Source organism: Panthera tigris, chromosome D1, assembly GCF_018350195.1.
Source record: "Panthera tigris isolate Pti1 chromosome D1, P.tigris_Pti1_mat1.1, whole genome shotgun sequence".
Classification (NCBI taxonomy): Eukaryota; Metazoa; Chordata; class Mammalia; order Carnivora; family Felidae; genus Panthera; species Panthera tigris.
The window spans coordinates 86,986,764-86,999,959 of NC_056669.1; the positions used below are offsets into that span (position 1 = coordinate 86,986,764).

The 13,196-nt window shown below is 48.6% G+C and overlaps 2 protein-coding genes across 2 annotated transcripts; both read right to left on the minus strand.

Moving 5' to 3' along the window:
* Nucleotides 1-845: 845 nt before the first annotated feature.
* LOC122231497 lies at nucleotides 846-9,690 on the minus strand. Its single transcript, XM_042959620.1, has 3 exons — nucleotides 8,852-9,690; nucleotides 6,545-6,678; nucleotides 846-949 (listed from the first exon to the last, which is right to left on the minus strand). The coding sequence occupies exons 1-3, from the start codon at nucleotides 9,220-9,222 to the stop codon at nucleotides 846-848; spliced, it is 609 nt and encodes a 202-aa protein (XP_042815554.1). The 5' UTR covers nucleotides 9,223-9,690.
* A 1,039-nt stretch (nucleotides 9,691-10,729) lies between these two features.
* Nucleotides 10,730-12,775, minus strand: CD1H11orf91 (chromosome D1 C11orf91 homolog). The gene is made up of 2 exons (XM_007082088.3): nucleotides 12,231-12,775; nucleotides 10,730-10,986 (listed from the first exon to the last, which is right to left on the minus strand). The coding sequence occupies exons 1-2, from the start codon at nucleotides 12,694-12,696 to the stop codon at nucleotides 10,901-10,903; spliced, it is 552 nt and encodes a 183-aa protein (XP_007082150.2). The 5' UTR covers nucleotides 12,697-12,775; the 3' UTR covers nucleotides 10,730-10,900.
* Nucleotides 12,776-13,196: the final 421 nt, after the last annotated feature.

Here is a 13,196-nt window from a genome sequence, read left to right on the forward strand (position 1 = left end):
ACTTCCCAGGGCACCCAGGGCAGAATAAGCCAATGTCTTGTCATATGCCCTTCTCAGAGCATAAAGAAGTCCCGTCCAGGTCAGTGGCTCCCAAGGAGTCCAGGATGACATTGGTATGGGACACAAACTTCCAAGACCACCTACCTTTCCCTGCCTTTGCTAGTCCCAGCAATCATGATGTCTGCCTTACGTTCAGCCCTATTTGTGTGTTGTATCAATGCCCTGCCCTCTGATGTACGCTGATTGAACAGGAGACCCTTCTGACCCAGGAGCCACAAATTCATAGGCTGACCAGCCACAAGAAATGTAGCTCAGCACATGGGGCCAAGCCAACTGGATTCTCTCTGTAGGAAATACCAAGACACGGAGTCTATTAGCAACAGATGCTGAAACTCAATGGTCAAGCCTCAGAGGCCATGATGGGCTATATTCAGAGCAAAGGTCTAAGAAAACAGAATATTGAGTAAGAAGTAGCCTTGAGGCCAAGGAGACTTAGAATATAGGTAAGTAAAACTATCTCCTGTAACAAAAATAGACAAATGAAAACCAACTCTGAGTGTTTTGGAGGAGTCCCTGTGTCCTAATGGAGAGCCACAACCCGGGGGCTTTTGTGGCTCCATTCAGACTCAGCTTGGACAGTAACTGCATGTTGTTTCTCACTGGAGCCTAGTCTGAAGCTCTCTGCAAGTACTCAGAAGTACTTAGAGACTGAAGAAGCAACTTTTACCCCTCTCTCTGCCCCTCTGTAAAGAGGGCTCACATGTGCACAAAAAACACTCCCAAAGCCACTGTCTTGCTGCGGTGATGGGGACTAAACCTGGAGCCTCCACAAAATTTTATGGTGCTCACTCACCATTGCAGAGAACAGGGCCAGTGTGCCCAGGAACGGAGGGGTTCCCTCTGCCTCCATTTTCTTTTTCTTCCCTCCTGGACCCTGGCTGCTCTGAACCTTCAGGACAAATGAAATGATCAAATATAGGGAAGTGCCATTCATCCCAGGAATGGCAGACAGACACAGACGCAGGGAGCTGGAAAAGACACATGGCAATCCCAGCCTTTCCCTACTGCAGTCCCATCAGAAAAAGGAGAGCAAACTTATTCCAAAGGATGATCTCTAGACTTCTGTGAGTCACTGTCATGCATCCAATTCATGAGCTCTGCTGGCCACTGAAAGCTGGAAAGAATGCACCTAAGGAAGGGTGTGGAACCACATAATGGAAACATTAGTGAGGGAGTGGTCAACGGTCAATTACCTGTAAAATGTACACAGACAGTTAGCAAGAAACATAATTGCTTGGAGTCTCTCTATGATGTCTTGGAGGTGTGGTTGTGGCAAAATACTGGTTTGCACAGTTGGGCGCTTCATTTTAACCTTTCAGTGTTCCTGTTTTCACATAAACATATAACTCATATTTAAAGAGAGTCCATCTGACTCCTTAGAACTGAAATAAAGTTTTATTAGCCTAACAGTTTCACCACGAACCCCTCCTCCAAACCAAAGAATTCTAGCAAACTCTTGAAGGTAAAGGCCCTCCAGGTTACCTGGTCTCTAAATGGGCTATATGAGCTTGCTCTGGACTCTGATGGACTTTCACTGAACATATAAAAGAGTTTGCATTTGCCCCTGGTGCCAACTCCATCACAGTTGGTAGCTACAGCCTTTGGGAGACCCACAGGGCCTGTGGAGGCCACACCTCTTGAGGCCATATCTCTAGTGACACCAACACAACCTAATGAAAAATCAGGCTACCACCCAGATAGATGTCTTGCCCACAGGATATTTGGAAACAGTTGGATTTGGGGCACAGAGTCTACAAGTAAGCCAGATGTTGGATTAGATTATTCCTGCTTCACCTTACGCTGCTAGGATTTGTGATGGCAAAGTCAAAAGCTATTTGCATCCTCCTGGAGAAGACCCATTTTCTAGATTAAAATTGGTAATGTTAAAAGAAAGGGCCTGGAAAGTCTTAAGACTGTGAAAACACAGAGCTGCCAAATTGTATGAATTGCTTCATATATTCATATCCAGGTGCTTTGGAAACTAAGAGTTTACTTCTCCTTAAGATTTTGTCACCAAAACTGGTAGGTCCTATACTAGCCTTCGGTGTTTGGGGGACCAATTCCTTAGAATGGGCCCAGGTAAGAGAACCAAAGACTAGGACCAGAAATCAGATGCCACACCTGAGCAGAAATGAGGGCTGAAGAAAGGCTCCAGGGCTGCCTTTCTGCCAGGACCATGCATTATGGGCACGGTTTTATCCTATGGATCATTAATCTTTCATCTCATTGGAACTATACAGGAAGCACTGATAGAACCTTCCACATAGCCATCCAGCCAGCTCTTCATTGGCTGAGCAAACATTTCCTAAGTACCTACTCTGCAGCAGACTCCACGCTAAGTGATGAGGATTCAACAGTGAACAGGACACAGCGCTGCCCCTCGCAGAACTTACGATCAGGAAAGATTGATCCTTGAGACACAGAGCCCAACATGTGAAGGACCACCTTTCATTCAGTGCATTTTCCAACTTGTAAGAGGTAGATGAAATAAAAAACAAATGCATCCAAATGAAAACCAAAGTCCCCTTCCTTCTGGAAACATTTAGGTTTAGAAAGGACAGAGTCTACAGTTGCATCTTCTAATGATGTTACACAGTTTTCCTTATCAGTGATCTTTAACTAGGGAGGAGGATGCCCACAATATCTCCTTGGGGACAGAGAGCAAATTGCCATCTTCCAAGAATCAACAAATGTTATAAACCCAAATTTCAGAGCTGTCAAATGAAATCAGGCACCCAAATTGTAAGAAAAGGAATAACCGATTTGGGGACAATCCAATCCAATTGGGAACAACTGGACCGATTGGGGACAATTGCAATCCAAATGAAAATTTCAGGAACCGCATATTTTACAAATGAAACCACAGTACGCCGAATACTTTCATTTTACATTGTTCATATCAATAAAGTGCCATTCAGAATGCACTGGGTTATTAATGAATGGGTTTTGGTTTTTATTCAGCCTCTGAAATATAGTGCTCGATGGAGCAAATCTAGGTGAATCACGTAGAGCTTTGCAAGGATACCATTTCTTTGCTGCATTTGTCTGTTGAGCTTAGTTGAAATTGAGTTTGTTTTTTTCTTGGCAAAATTTGCATTTGAAATAAAGCACGTTGTCTTAGTGATAATTTTCTTTCCAAGGTGTTAGAGGCGATTCTGCTCACATCTTGTCTTTTCTGTCACTTAAAATTAATTTCTCCATTCCCCATAAGAAAAAGATTTTAACAAGCATTTACAAATTCTCAGAATATTAGAAATCGCCGTGTGATGAAAGGATGTATCTTGTTTTTTTTCTGAAATTATACAATCCCAGACTTACTGAGTTGGAAGAGAATTTAGTGGGGAAATTATCTGGCTCTGTACCCTGCAATCAATACAGGATAAACCTCATACCTTGTATACATGATGTTGGCTTACCTGGCCAAAGATTAAGCAGAATTAGGGCTTCAGCAAGGCAGGTACTCAAAATGAGGGGGAGGGAAATGAATGGGAGGTTGGGGGGAAGATGGAGAATGTTAAAATATCATTTGATATTTAGGGCAAAAAAAGTAATGTAGTCGCCATGGGGTGGAAGTAGGGGAATTGTCTTCATTTTAAGCTACATATGGAGTAAGAGGACACTAAAATCTTTTTTAAAGGTTTTACTGTAGCTCTGAATCTATGCCATGACCATTGTTACCACATGGGTATAGGGATCCCCATTTTAGGATTTGCAATCATTCAGACCTGGATTTGAACCTCACTTTTACCTCATTCTAGTTACTTTGGACAAGTCATGTCCCCTCTTTGAGCCTTATCTGTGAAATGAAGAGGAGATCTAGTTTATGATGTGACTATAGAGCTGAAAGGAGAAAGTGCCTGGCTTATACCTGCATGACACCCTACGAGCATGACGGATTATTATCTATTTATATACCTCTGTCTAGATCTGAGCTGTCCAACACAGTAGCCAGTAACCCATGTGGCTATTTAAACTGAAATATAATGGGGCACCTGGGTGGCTCAGTTGGTTGAATGTCCGACTCTTGATTTCAGGTCAGGTCATGATCCCAGGGTCATCGGATCGAGCCCCTCATTGGACTCAGCACTGAGCATGGAGCCTGCTTAAGATTCTCTCTCTCCTTCTACCCCTCTCCCCGGCTCATTCTCTCTCTAAAATAAAATAATAAAAAATAAAATATACAGAAATATAATAATTAGAATGAAATAAAATTTAAAATCCAGTTCCTCGATTGCATTAGCCACATGTCAAGTCTCAACAGCCACATGTGGCTAATGGCTTCTATATTAAACAGCACAGACTCAGAACATTTCTATCATTGCAGAAAGTTCTATTAGACAGCATAGGTCTAGACCATCCATCCATTCATGGATAACAATAATAACAGATAATAGATAGACAACAGCCAAGAGATAAATATCTGTATTTATATATATTTATGTTTGTTTATTTATATGTAAGTAGAGAGAGAGATATGTACTTACTTAGGGACTGTTGTCTATCTGCCTATTTATTTATTATTGTCATCCATTAATGGTTGGATGGTGTATATATATATATATGTATATATATGACTAATAGGAACTAGGTAGATAAATGACAGGAGGGAGGAATAACTAGGAATACACTGTAGATGATGCTACAGACTGACTTGTGCCACCCCCCCCACGCCCCCCCATCGCCCCAAACCTGTATGTTAATCCCCGATGTGCTGGTACATGGAGAGGGAGACTTTGGGAGGTAATTATATTTGGATGAGATCATGAGGGTGGGGTCCCCAAGATAGGATCAGTGTGCTTATAAGAAGGGGACGAGACACCAGAACTCTCTCTGCCATGTAAGGACACAGCAAGAAGGCAGCCAACTGCAAGCCAGGACGAGAGCTCTCACCAGGAACAAGAACTGGCCTGCACCTTGGGCTTGGGCTTCCCAGCCTACAGAACTGTGAGAAGTAAACATCTCTTGCTTAAGCCCCACAGTCTGCAGAATTTGGGTATAGCAGCCCCGGCAGACCAACACAGACAATAAGTGTTAATGAGTTTTCAGTCTAGCTTCTTCTATTCATGTGAACCGGATTTCTCACGTTGCAACTGGTTCTGAAAAGAGATCCCCCCACCCCCACCCCACATGAGTAAAATGTGCCTCTCAGCCGGCAGCCGCCTGCAGCGTCTCAGAAAGGCCCTGGCCTGCACCTGTGTTTATTTTTGCAGTGAATGGCCGAATGTCTCCTCCTCCTCACAGGTTTCGAAACTAGATTTTTTCCTGTATACTAATGAACAAGCTGATACATGTCAGCTCTGGATGCGAGAGGACTAGAAAGCAAAGGGGGGTGGGGGGCGGGGGGGGGGGGTCTTTTCCCTCCCACTTCTAAGTTCGGGCTGCCACCTAGTGGGTCCCACCATGAGAGAAACAGGAGGGTTTTGTGTTAAGGACCAGAAACCCGGGTGCAAAATGTGCCCAGCAAACCCTACCAAGCAAAATGGTGGTGTCAGGTCGTGAGCTGAGCGCTTTACACACGGTATCTCACTTCATTTGAAACAACCCCAAGCAGGGGGTATTATCATGCACGTTTTCCAGATGAGAAAAGAGGCTCAGAGAAAGTGAAGAACCTGCTTCATTGGAAGAATGCTTGGATGAATAAATGAACAAAGGAGTAAAATGAATGCAGGCTTAATTCATATGCAGTGTTCAGAGTTACAGAACCAGCTGCATTCAGATCAACTCTGAGATGAGATTAATAATCCTCGGTGAGTCTGTGAATGGACAGATGGAATCGCTGATACTGATTGATTCCTCCCTCCAGAGGAATCCTCCTTCCGGACCCTGCTGACTGTGTGACCTTCGCCGCTCTGGCCCCCCTCTCCCCCAGCTTGTGACATAACTCCTAGGAACTGGGACTAGGAAACCGTTTGCTGTGGGTTGCGAATAGGAAGCCCAGTGTGGCTGTGTGAGTCACTGAGGAGTTACTTTACGAGGAGGGCGAGGCAGGAATGTGGAGGAAGAGATAAGAGGCCACGCACCAATCAGCATGAGGCCCATGAGGGACATGTGGGGTCTTTGAACGCAGCTTGTCCCCCCACTCTGAGTGCTTGAGGGGGCTGCCGTCACAGGAGCCTGGCCACCCCTCCCTCCCCAACATGGACAGAGATGGACTTGGAGCCGGGGTGGAGCCCCAACCACATTTCCTCTCTGAGGATCGAAAGCTGCAGTGCAGCCCTCCACTGGCAGCACCGCGTTCCTTTCCTTCTAGAGACCTGGATGCCTCCTTTCTTAACATTTCTCTCATGTTAGTTTCTATTGCTTGCAACCAGAGAACCTCCCTGTCAGCCCCTCTTGTTACTTAAGCTAGTTAGAGCCACTCTGTTCCCCCCACACCCCCTACCCCACAACCAAAAGAAACCCTGAGATAGGTGGATTCTCAGCTCAGGGATTCATTTTTCGGGTTCCCCTCTAGTTCTGTTTCCTCCAGGCGCTGCGCACGCACCTTCTGTGTGAGCTGACTCCCTGGTGTGGAAGGTGAAGGCGCCGGGTGGTGGGTGGCCACAGCCCTCCCTCAGAGGACCCACCTGCAGAGAGGCTGAGCCCTTGGCTTGTCCACTGTGGGCGATGGGGTGCTGCCTGGAAGAAATGTGGTCGGCCCTCTCAAGAAAAAAGACTCACCTTCCTCCCAACTGGGGGCAGCTTCACATCTGTCACCTTATTTCTTGACCCCCACCAACCATCCTGTGAGAGCAACGTCTCCATTTTACAGATGAGGAAACAGGTTCAGAGGGGTTGGGTGACTTTCTCAAGGCCACAGATCTGGTTGGCGACAAAATCAAGACACTGTTGAAAAGGCGGGTGTGCCAGGAGGCACCCATGTTCGCTTCCCGCGAAAACGTTAAAGCGGTGATAGGCTCTCTCTTCCTTCTCTTCCTAGAAGTCAAGCTCCTGCGGGCCCAGATCCTGCCTGACTCCTTTGGCCGTAGAGTGGGGAACAAATCACTTGCATAAAGAAGTGGGAGGTTTTCCCATTACACTTAAATTTTGTATTTCCCTCAGGACTAACAGATCTGTGATGAAGGGGGTGCGGTATATACAGCTGGTTTCATGTTCAATAAAGTTCCATGTTCTATCTTGCTCAAAACAGTTACCACTGGAGAGGAGGGACTTCAGTCCCCCACCTGCAGGGTATTTTACCTCTAGATTCCCTGTACCCTAATTACCAGAAAGTAGAAGTCACTAATCTGATTGACCAGAGTCCAGAACATTCCTTGGGCCCCATGTTACCAGAGGGTAGGCTTACTAGATCTTAGGTCAGCACATAAGTGCTCCATGAAAGCCTATTTATTTCAGGGTACAGCCTTTGTGGCCAGGCCTGACCAGGAGCTTCTTTCCTGCCTCTGTCATGTTTACAACGGAGTGGGCCAATCAGGCCAGAGGAAGAAGGAAGCCTCGTTTATACCTTCAGCCCAACTTCAAATGCTTCAGAGCAGCTTTCTCTTTATTTAGCTCAGTTATGAACAAAGTGGTACTTCTGTTTCGTATCTGGTGGTGTGCTAGTAAATGTTCAACAACCAACACTTTGGGGGAGTGGAGATGGGTAGGAACAAACCTGATTTCTACATTCACCAGTTTCCACGGTGTAAAAACTCTCATGATGGCCAATATCAAAATACCAACATGACATTATCAGGAAGTAATGCACATTATTACACCGTTATATAGTATTTCCACCAACTATAGTGGTGCAAATAGACATAGCCTGAAGAACATAGCTAGTTGTAAAATGTAGCAAAATAATTAGGAAGTGATGGATTTTGAATCTCTATTAAACTTAGTTGTAAATATAGTTTGTGAGTTGAAACAGTTTAATTTTTTTAATGTTCATTTCTTTATTTTGCGAGAGACAGAATCCCAAGCAGGCTCTGCACTGTCAGCATAGAGCCCGACACGGGGCTCGATCTCAAGAACCATGAGATCATGACCTGACTGGAAATCAAGAGCTGGACGCTTAACCACCTGAGCCACCCAGGCGCCCTGATGCAGTTTACTTTTTAATAACGGATGTCTTTAACAACCAGCTTACAAAATTCCTGAATTTTAACAATTGGCTCTCACAAGCTTTTCAAGCTGGCTCCGGCACGCCACCGCCTTCATCTATTATTCCTTGCATATGCTGTCCTCTCAATCAGGACTCCTGTCCGTTTCATCTGCCAATATCCTCTTCTTTGGCGAGTGGTCTCTTCCATTCCATTTTATTCTGGAGGAGCCTCTCTTCCCTCACTTATAAAACACGCCAAGTGTCGTGCCTACTCCACAAGGCGATGGTGAGGATTGAATTGTTCATGTCAATTGTCTCTCTCTGCTAGGCACATGGTATGCAATTAATAAATAGGTGGCCAATCTTATGAGCGTGATGGGGAAGGAGGTGAGTGGTTAGGGGTCCTCAGGGGGCGAGAGCTACTGGGATGGGGGAGGGGATGGGAAACAGGCCCCCACTAGATACATTGCCCTTGGTTTTCCCCACCCTCTCATTAAAATTCTCCAGCCCTTCTCACTGGCTTTGCCAGCCTGAATTTTTCCAGGGTGAACAAGGGAGCTTCTCCAGCAACAACCGGCTTGGGGCAATAGAAATCTGCCTTCTTCCCGGGGAGGGGAGTAGGGCCTGGAATCCCTGCCCAGGGTTAAGAGGACTCCTACCGGTGGATCAGAGCTTACAAACTGCGGGACCCACCAGCCTTTGTTCGGCTGCAACTGCGTTTTCGAACCATTTGAATTCGCTGTTGATTTAGAAGCCAGGAACTTTCACCTGACATGGTGCTCAGCTCTTGCCTGGGCAACACGCCGCTGGAACTCGGGATCGGCTGCCCGGCACGCACCGCGGCTGGCTTGTCTCCACGGGGCTCCCTGCACGCTCTTCCACGGTTCCCAGTTGGGCCTTGCAGGCATGCGCATTTGCGTCCTCAGACACTTGGTCACTGCTGGAACATTTGGGCCTGTGTATGCAACTTCCTGGCTCCTACCAGCCATTTCCCCATCTCCCCGCATCTGCATCCTCACACCACAGACGGGACCTGGTGTGATTCCTGATGAACCATCTCTGCTCCACGTACAGAAATAGGTCCCACCTATCTGTCCACTCCAGGCACAATTCCAGCAATTCCTCGTCTCCTCCATCATCACTTTTTCTCCCTCCCGACCACAGGCAGTCACTTCTCCCGTCTTTATAAAGAAAGCCTTCTCCACTCCGCTTGCCCTGCCAGTTTCTGCTCTAGTTCTCTGCTCTCCATGGCAGCTAACGACCTCGGAAGAGTCTCCTCTACCTATGGTCTCCAATTCATCTCCCCCGCTTCTCTCTTAAACCAACTCGAGTCGGGCGTTAAACCCCTATCACTCAACGGAAACTGCTCTTGACAAGATCACCAACACTAAATCCTTGTTGCCAAGTCCAAGAGTGAATCTCAGGCTCAGGGCTATTGGTCAAGAGCTGGCCACGCCCCCTCCTCGACACTTGTTCGCTTGATTCTAAGATGCCTTTCTTTGCGCAAAGCCCAAACGTCACAAATATTTGGCTATGTTCCACAGTGGCTGCAGGCATAGTGAGGGCACAAGGAAATCCAGATGCCAAGCATCAAAATGTTACACTCGATGAAGACTTGTTTCCTAAAATATTCTTTATTTGTGGGCTTGTGTCGCTGAGCTCTCGCTCCTCCTTGCCTTAAGACAGCACCTGGCCTCACGGGTGGTGCCACAAGCCATAGACACCTCTGCCCTAGCAGGGGGGAAAGGACAGGTGGGGCGGGGCCACACTGTGCTGCACCATCACTTCTTGCTTAGTTGGATTATTATGACAGCCTTCTTCCTGCTTTCCCTGCTTCTTTCCTTAGTCTACTCTTACAAGCACAAGTCAGACACTATCACTTGGCTGAAAAACCTCTAACTACTGCATCCTCCACTGGGAGTAAAACCAGAGTCATTGCCATGGCTGCAAAGTCCCATGTGGAAGGACCCTCTGCACTCAACCCTACCATGCTCCCTTCAGTCCTCCCGCTCCAGCCATCTGGGCTCTTTGCTGACCCTAAAACATCCCAGTATGCCCCCAGCCTCAGCCTTTGCACTGGCCCTTGTGCCTGGAACATTCCCCCACGTGCCACATGGCTATCACCCTCAACTTCCTTCACACCTTATTTAAATGTTACCTCTTCTAGAAACCTTATTTGAAATGCCACCCTGTTTTCTTCTGACCCTCCTGACCAACCTTGCCCTACTATTTTTGTTTCCCCCTTAGCAGGTTATCTGTGATACCATATTATGATATTTATTGTCTGTGTCTCCCCAACTCCCAATCCCAAGAGTCTAGGAGGGTACCTGGTACATAATAAGCACGTGAATTTCTAGGAAGGATCATGGCTTTGATCAGATCATCAAAGAGTGTTGTGGTCCAAAAGCTATCCAACAAAACACTTCCCAGGACTAAAGCTGTTTGAAAACCAACTATCTGTTCCAGTCCTCAAAGAGCCTCTCTGAGTAGGGGCACCACAACCAAATATATATTGCCCTTGGCTTTCCCAATTCCCTCCACTGGGAGGTGTTGGGGGGGAGGGTCCCCTGAATGCCAGCTGGGCAGCAGCTTCCAGACCCTGTGAGAGAGCTCCCCCAGCAGCAGCACAGAGAGCAGACAAACCAAGAGATTTACCACACAAGTGGGCACTGTATATGGAGTACATGCTGGGAGCAATGGGAACAGCAGTAAATACAGAACAGAAAATAATGATCTTTGACACGACAACAAATGGGACACATTATCTAAGCACTAACACCTAAGGAGGCAGCTGCCCTAGCTCTGGGATGCAGATCCTCAGGAGAGAGAGGCTGACTTCTTTCCAGGCTGCCTTGTCTTCAGTCCTTGTAACTTTTCATCTTTCAGTGCCTTCAAGAATTTATCTGCAGGAGAGCAAAACAAACATGGCTGTAGTAAAGATAAGGGCTCTTCTAACACTTCCAAAGTAAGCTTCTGGGACGCAATTGTGTGCTCCCTGCATGAACCCAGAACCCAACATGGGTAGGAAAAAACCCCTAACAGCCAAAACATGTTTAAGTGGAGAAAATGTAGTAAAGAGGTCCAAGACTCAGCCTGTTTTCTAGGGATTTTTTCCGTGCCTTTGGGGAAGAGGACCTTACAGGGTGCCTGACGAGTTGGGGACCATTCTCATGGCCACATTAACCTAAACATTTAGGTTATTTCATACTCCCCTTCCATGTGTGGCAGGGGAGCCAACTTAACCTGTGTGGTTGTTTACAATAGCGGGGATAGTCCTTCTAGAACAATCTTCCCTCCTCCAGTGTTGAACTGCAAGCCTTAGCCGGAACACGTGATAGAAAGACAGTCTGCAGAACAGCCTATGGCTAATGAATATTCTACAGTGTGAGAGGTCCTCGTGCCGAGTAGAATCAAATTTAACTTTACCCTTCAAGGAGAACAATCAGTCAGCTTGCATGCTAGAGGAATCCTGCCCACATCAGAGCACACCTGGTCTGCCCTCGTCCAGAGCCCTAAGACTTTAGATGTAATATCTAGAGTCCAAAACCCTGGTGAGAGGACTACCAGAGCCAGGGCTAGGGTTCACAGGGAGGTTACCTCCCAGCATTAAGAAGTGGAGGGCCCCAGAGGCCCTCAGTGAACTGTCCTTGGGCTTTCTGGGTCTTGCACAATTCCCACCTCTACTTACGGACACTCCAACTGCTATTCGCTTCCCCCTCCTCACATGGAGGACCACAGTTGGAGGTAAACACTAAAGCTCAGGTCTCTAAAGGAAGGGGTTTGTGTGTGGCGGGTGATGGTAATATTACTACCACAGGGGACGGGACAGTCATGGTGCAGGGGGTGTCAAGTGCAGGATGGGGTGGTGGTGGATGGAGGTTTGGAGGCTGAGAGTCCAGATTACCAAAAGGGCTCAGGATGGAGGGAGGGTGAAGTTTGGGACAAGAGTGTTCACGAAATCCTGACAGTGATGAGGGAGGGCGTCGGTTGAAATCCAGGAGGAGTGAATCTGGGTGCTGGGGGTGGGGATTGTCGATCTGGGATCTGGACTGAAGCCTTAGCCGGTGGCCACATTGCCGGGGAGGGGATTTGGGAGGCATGGAGCCAAGGGGGTAGCGAGTCAAGGCCGGCCAAGGAGGTCACGCACAGCGCTGGGAGTCGAAGCCGTCCCCAGTGATGGTGAGTAGCTCCAGCTCCTTAATCCGGATCTCCAGCTCGCATAACTCCTCGGGGTGGGAGGCGGAGGCGAGCCGGGGAGTGGAGGGGCAGGGAGCAAGGGGCGAGGCAGCCACCTCGGGCCCTGGCGGTGGCGAGTAGAAGAAGCGCAGAGGCTCGTAGGGTATGGAGGCCAGGCCGGAAGGCCAGGGCGGGGGCCAGGGGCGCTCGCCCGGGGGCCCCAGGCCGGGTGGCGGCGGCAGGGGCGCCTGAAGGAGGGACCGTCCCCCCGGCGCCGCCCCGCCAGGTTTCAGCGGCACGAAAAGCTTCTTCCAGATGTTGAAGTCGCTGAGCGGAGACGAGGAGACGCCGCGATCGTAGAGGGACGGGAAGTAGAGGGGCGGAGCAGGCCGCTGGCTCATGGTGGGGCTCTGGCCGCCTCGCCGCCCCTTCGGCATCTTTTGAATGGGAGGCTGCGTGGGAGGAACCCCGCGCCTGGAGACGCACGCCCCAACCCCGAGTCGTCAGGTTCTGAGGTTCCACAGGCCACGCCCCGGCGGAGCGCGGCCCCACCCCTTCGACCAGCCCCGCCCCCGAATAGGCGGGGTTCTGCGGACCGGCTGGCCACGCCCCAGAACGTGCCCCGCCCACTGAGGACTGGCCTCGCCCCTGGAGCAGGAGTGGGTTGACTAGCAGCGGTGACCGGCAGGCGCGCCTTAATCCGCCGCACTACCGTCCCCGGGTTTCCGCTGCGCCCCGCGGCCACCAGACGCCAGCCAATTTTTTCGCCCCCTCCGGTTCCGCCCCTCCACTCTTCCCACTGCCCCTACGTTCCGCAAACCTGGCTTTGCCGCTATTGCGGCCCTGGCTCCAGCTCCCATCTCACATGTCATCAGAAACTCAGACAAAAACAGGAAGCAGGGAGCTGGCCAGAACTGCAAGAGAATACATTTTTCAG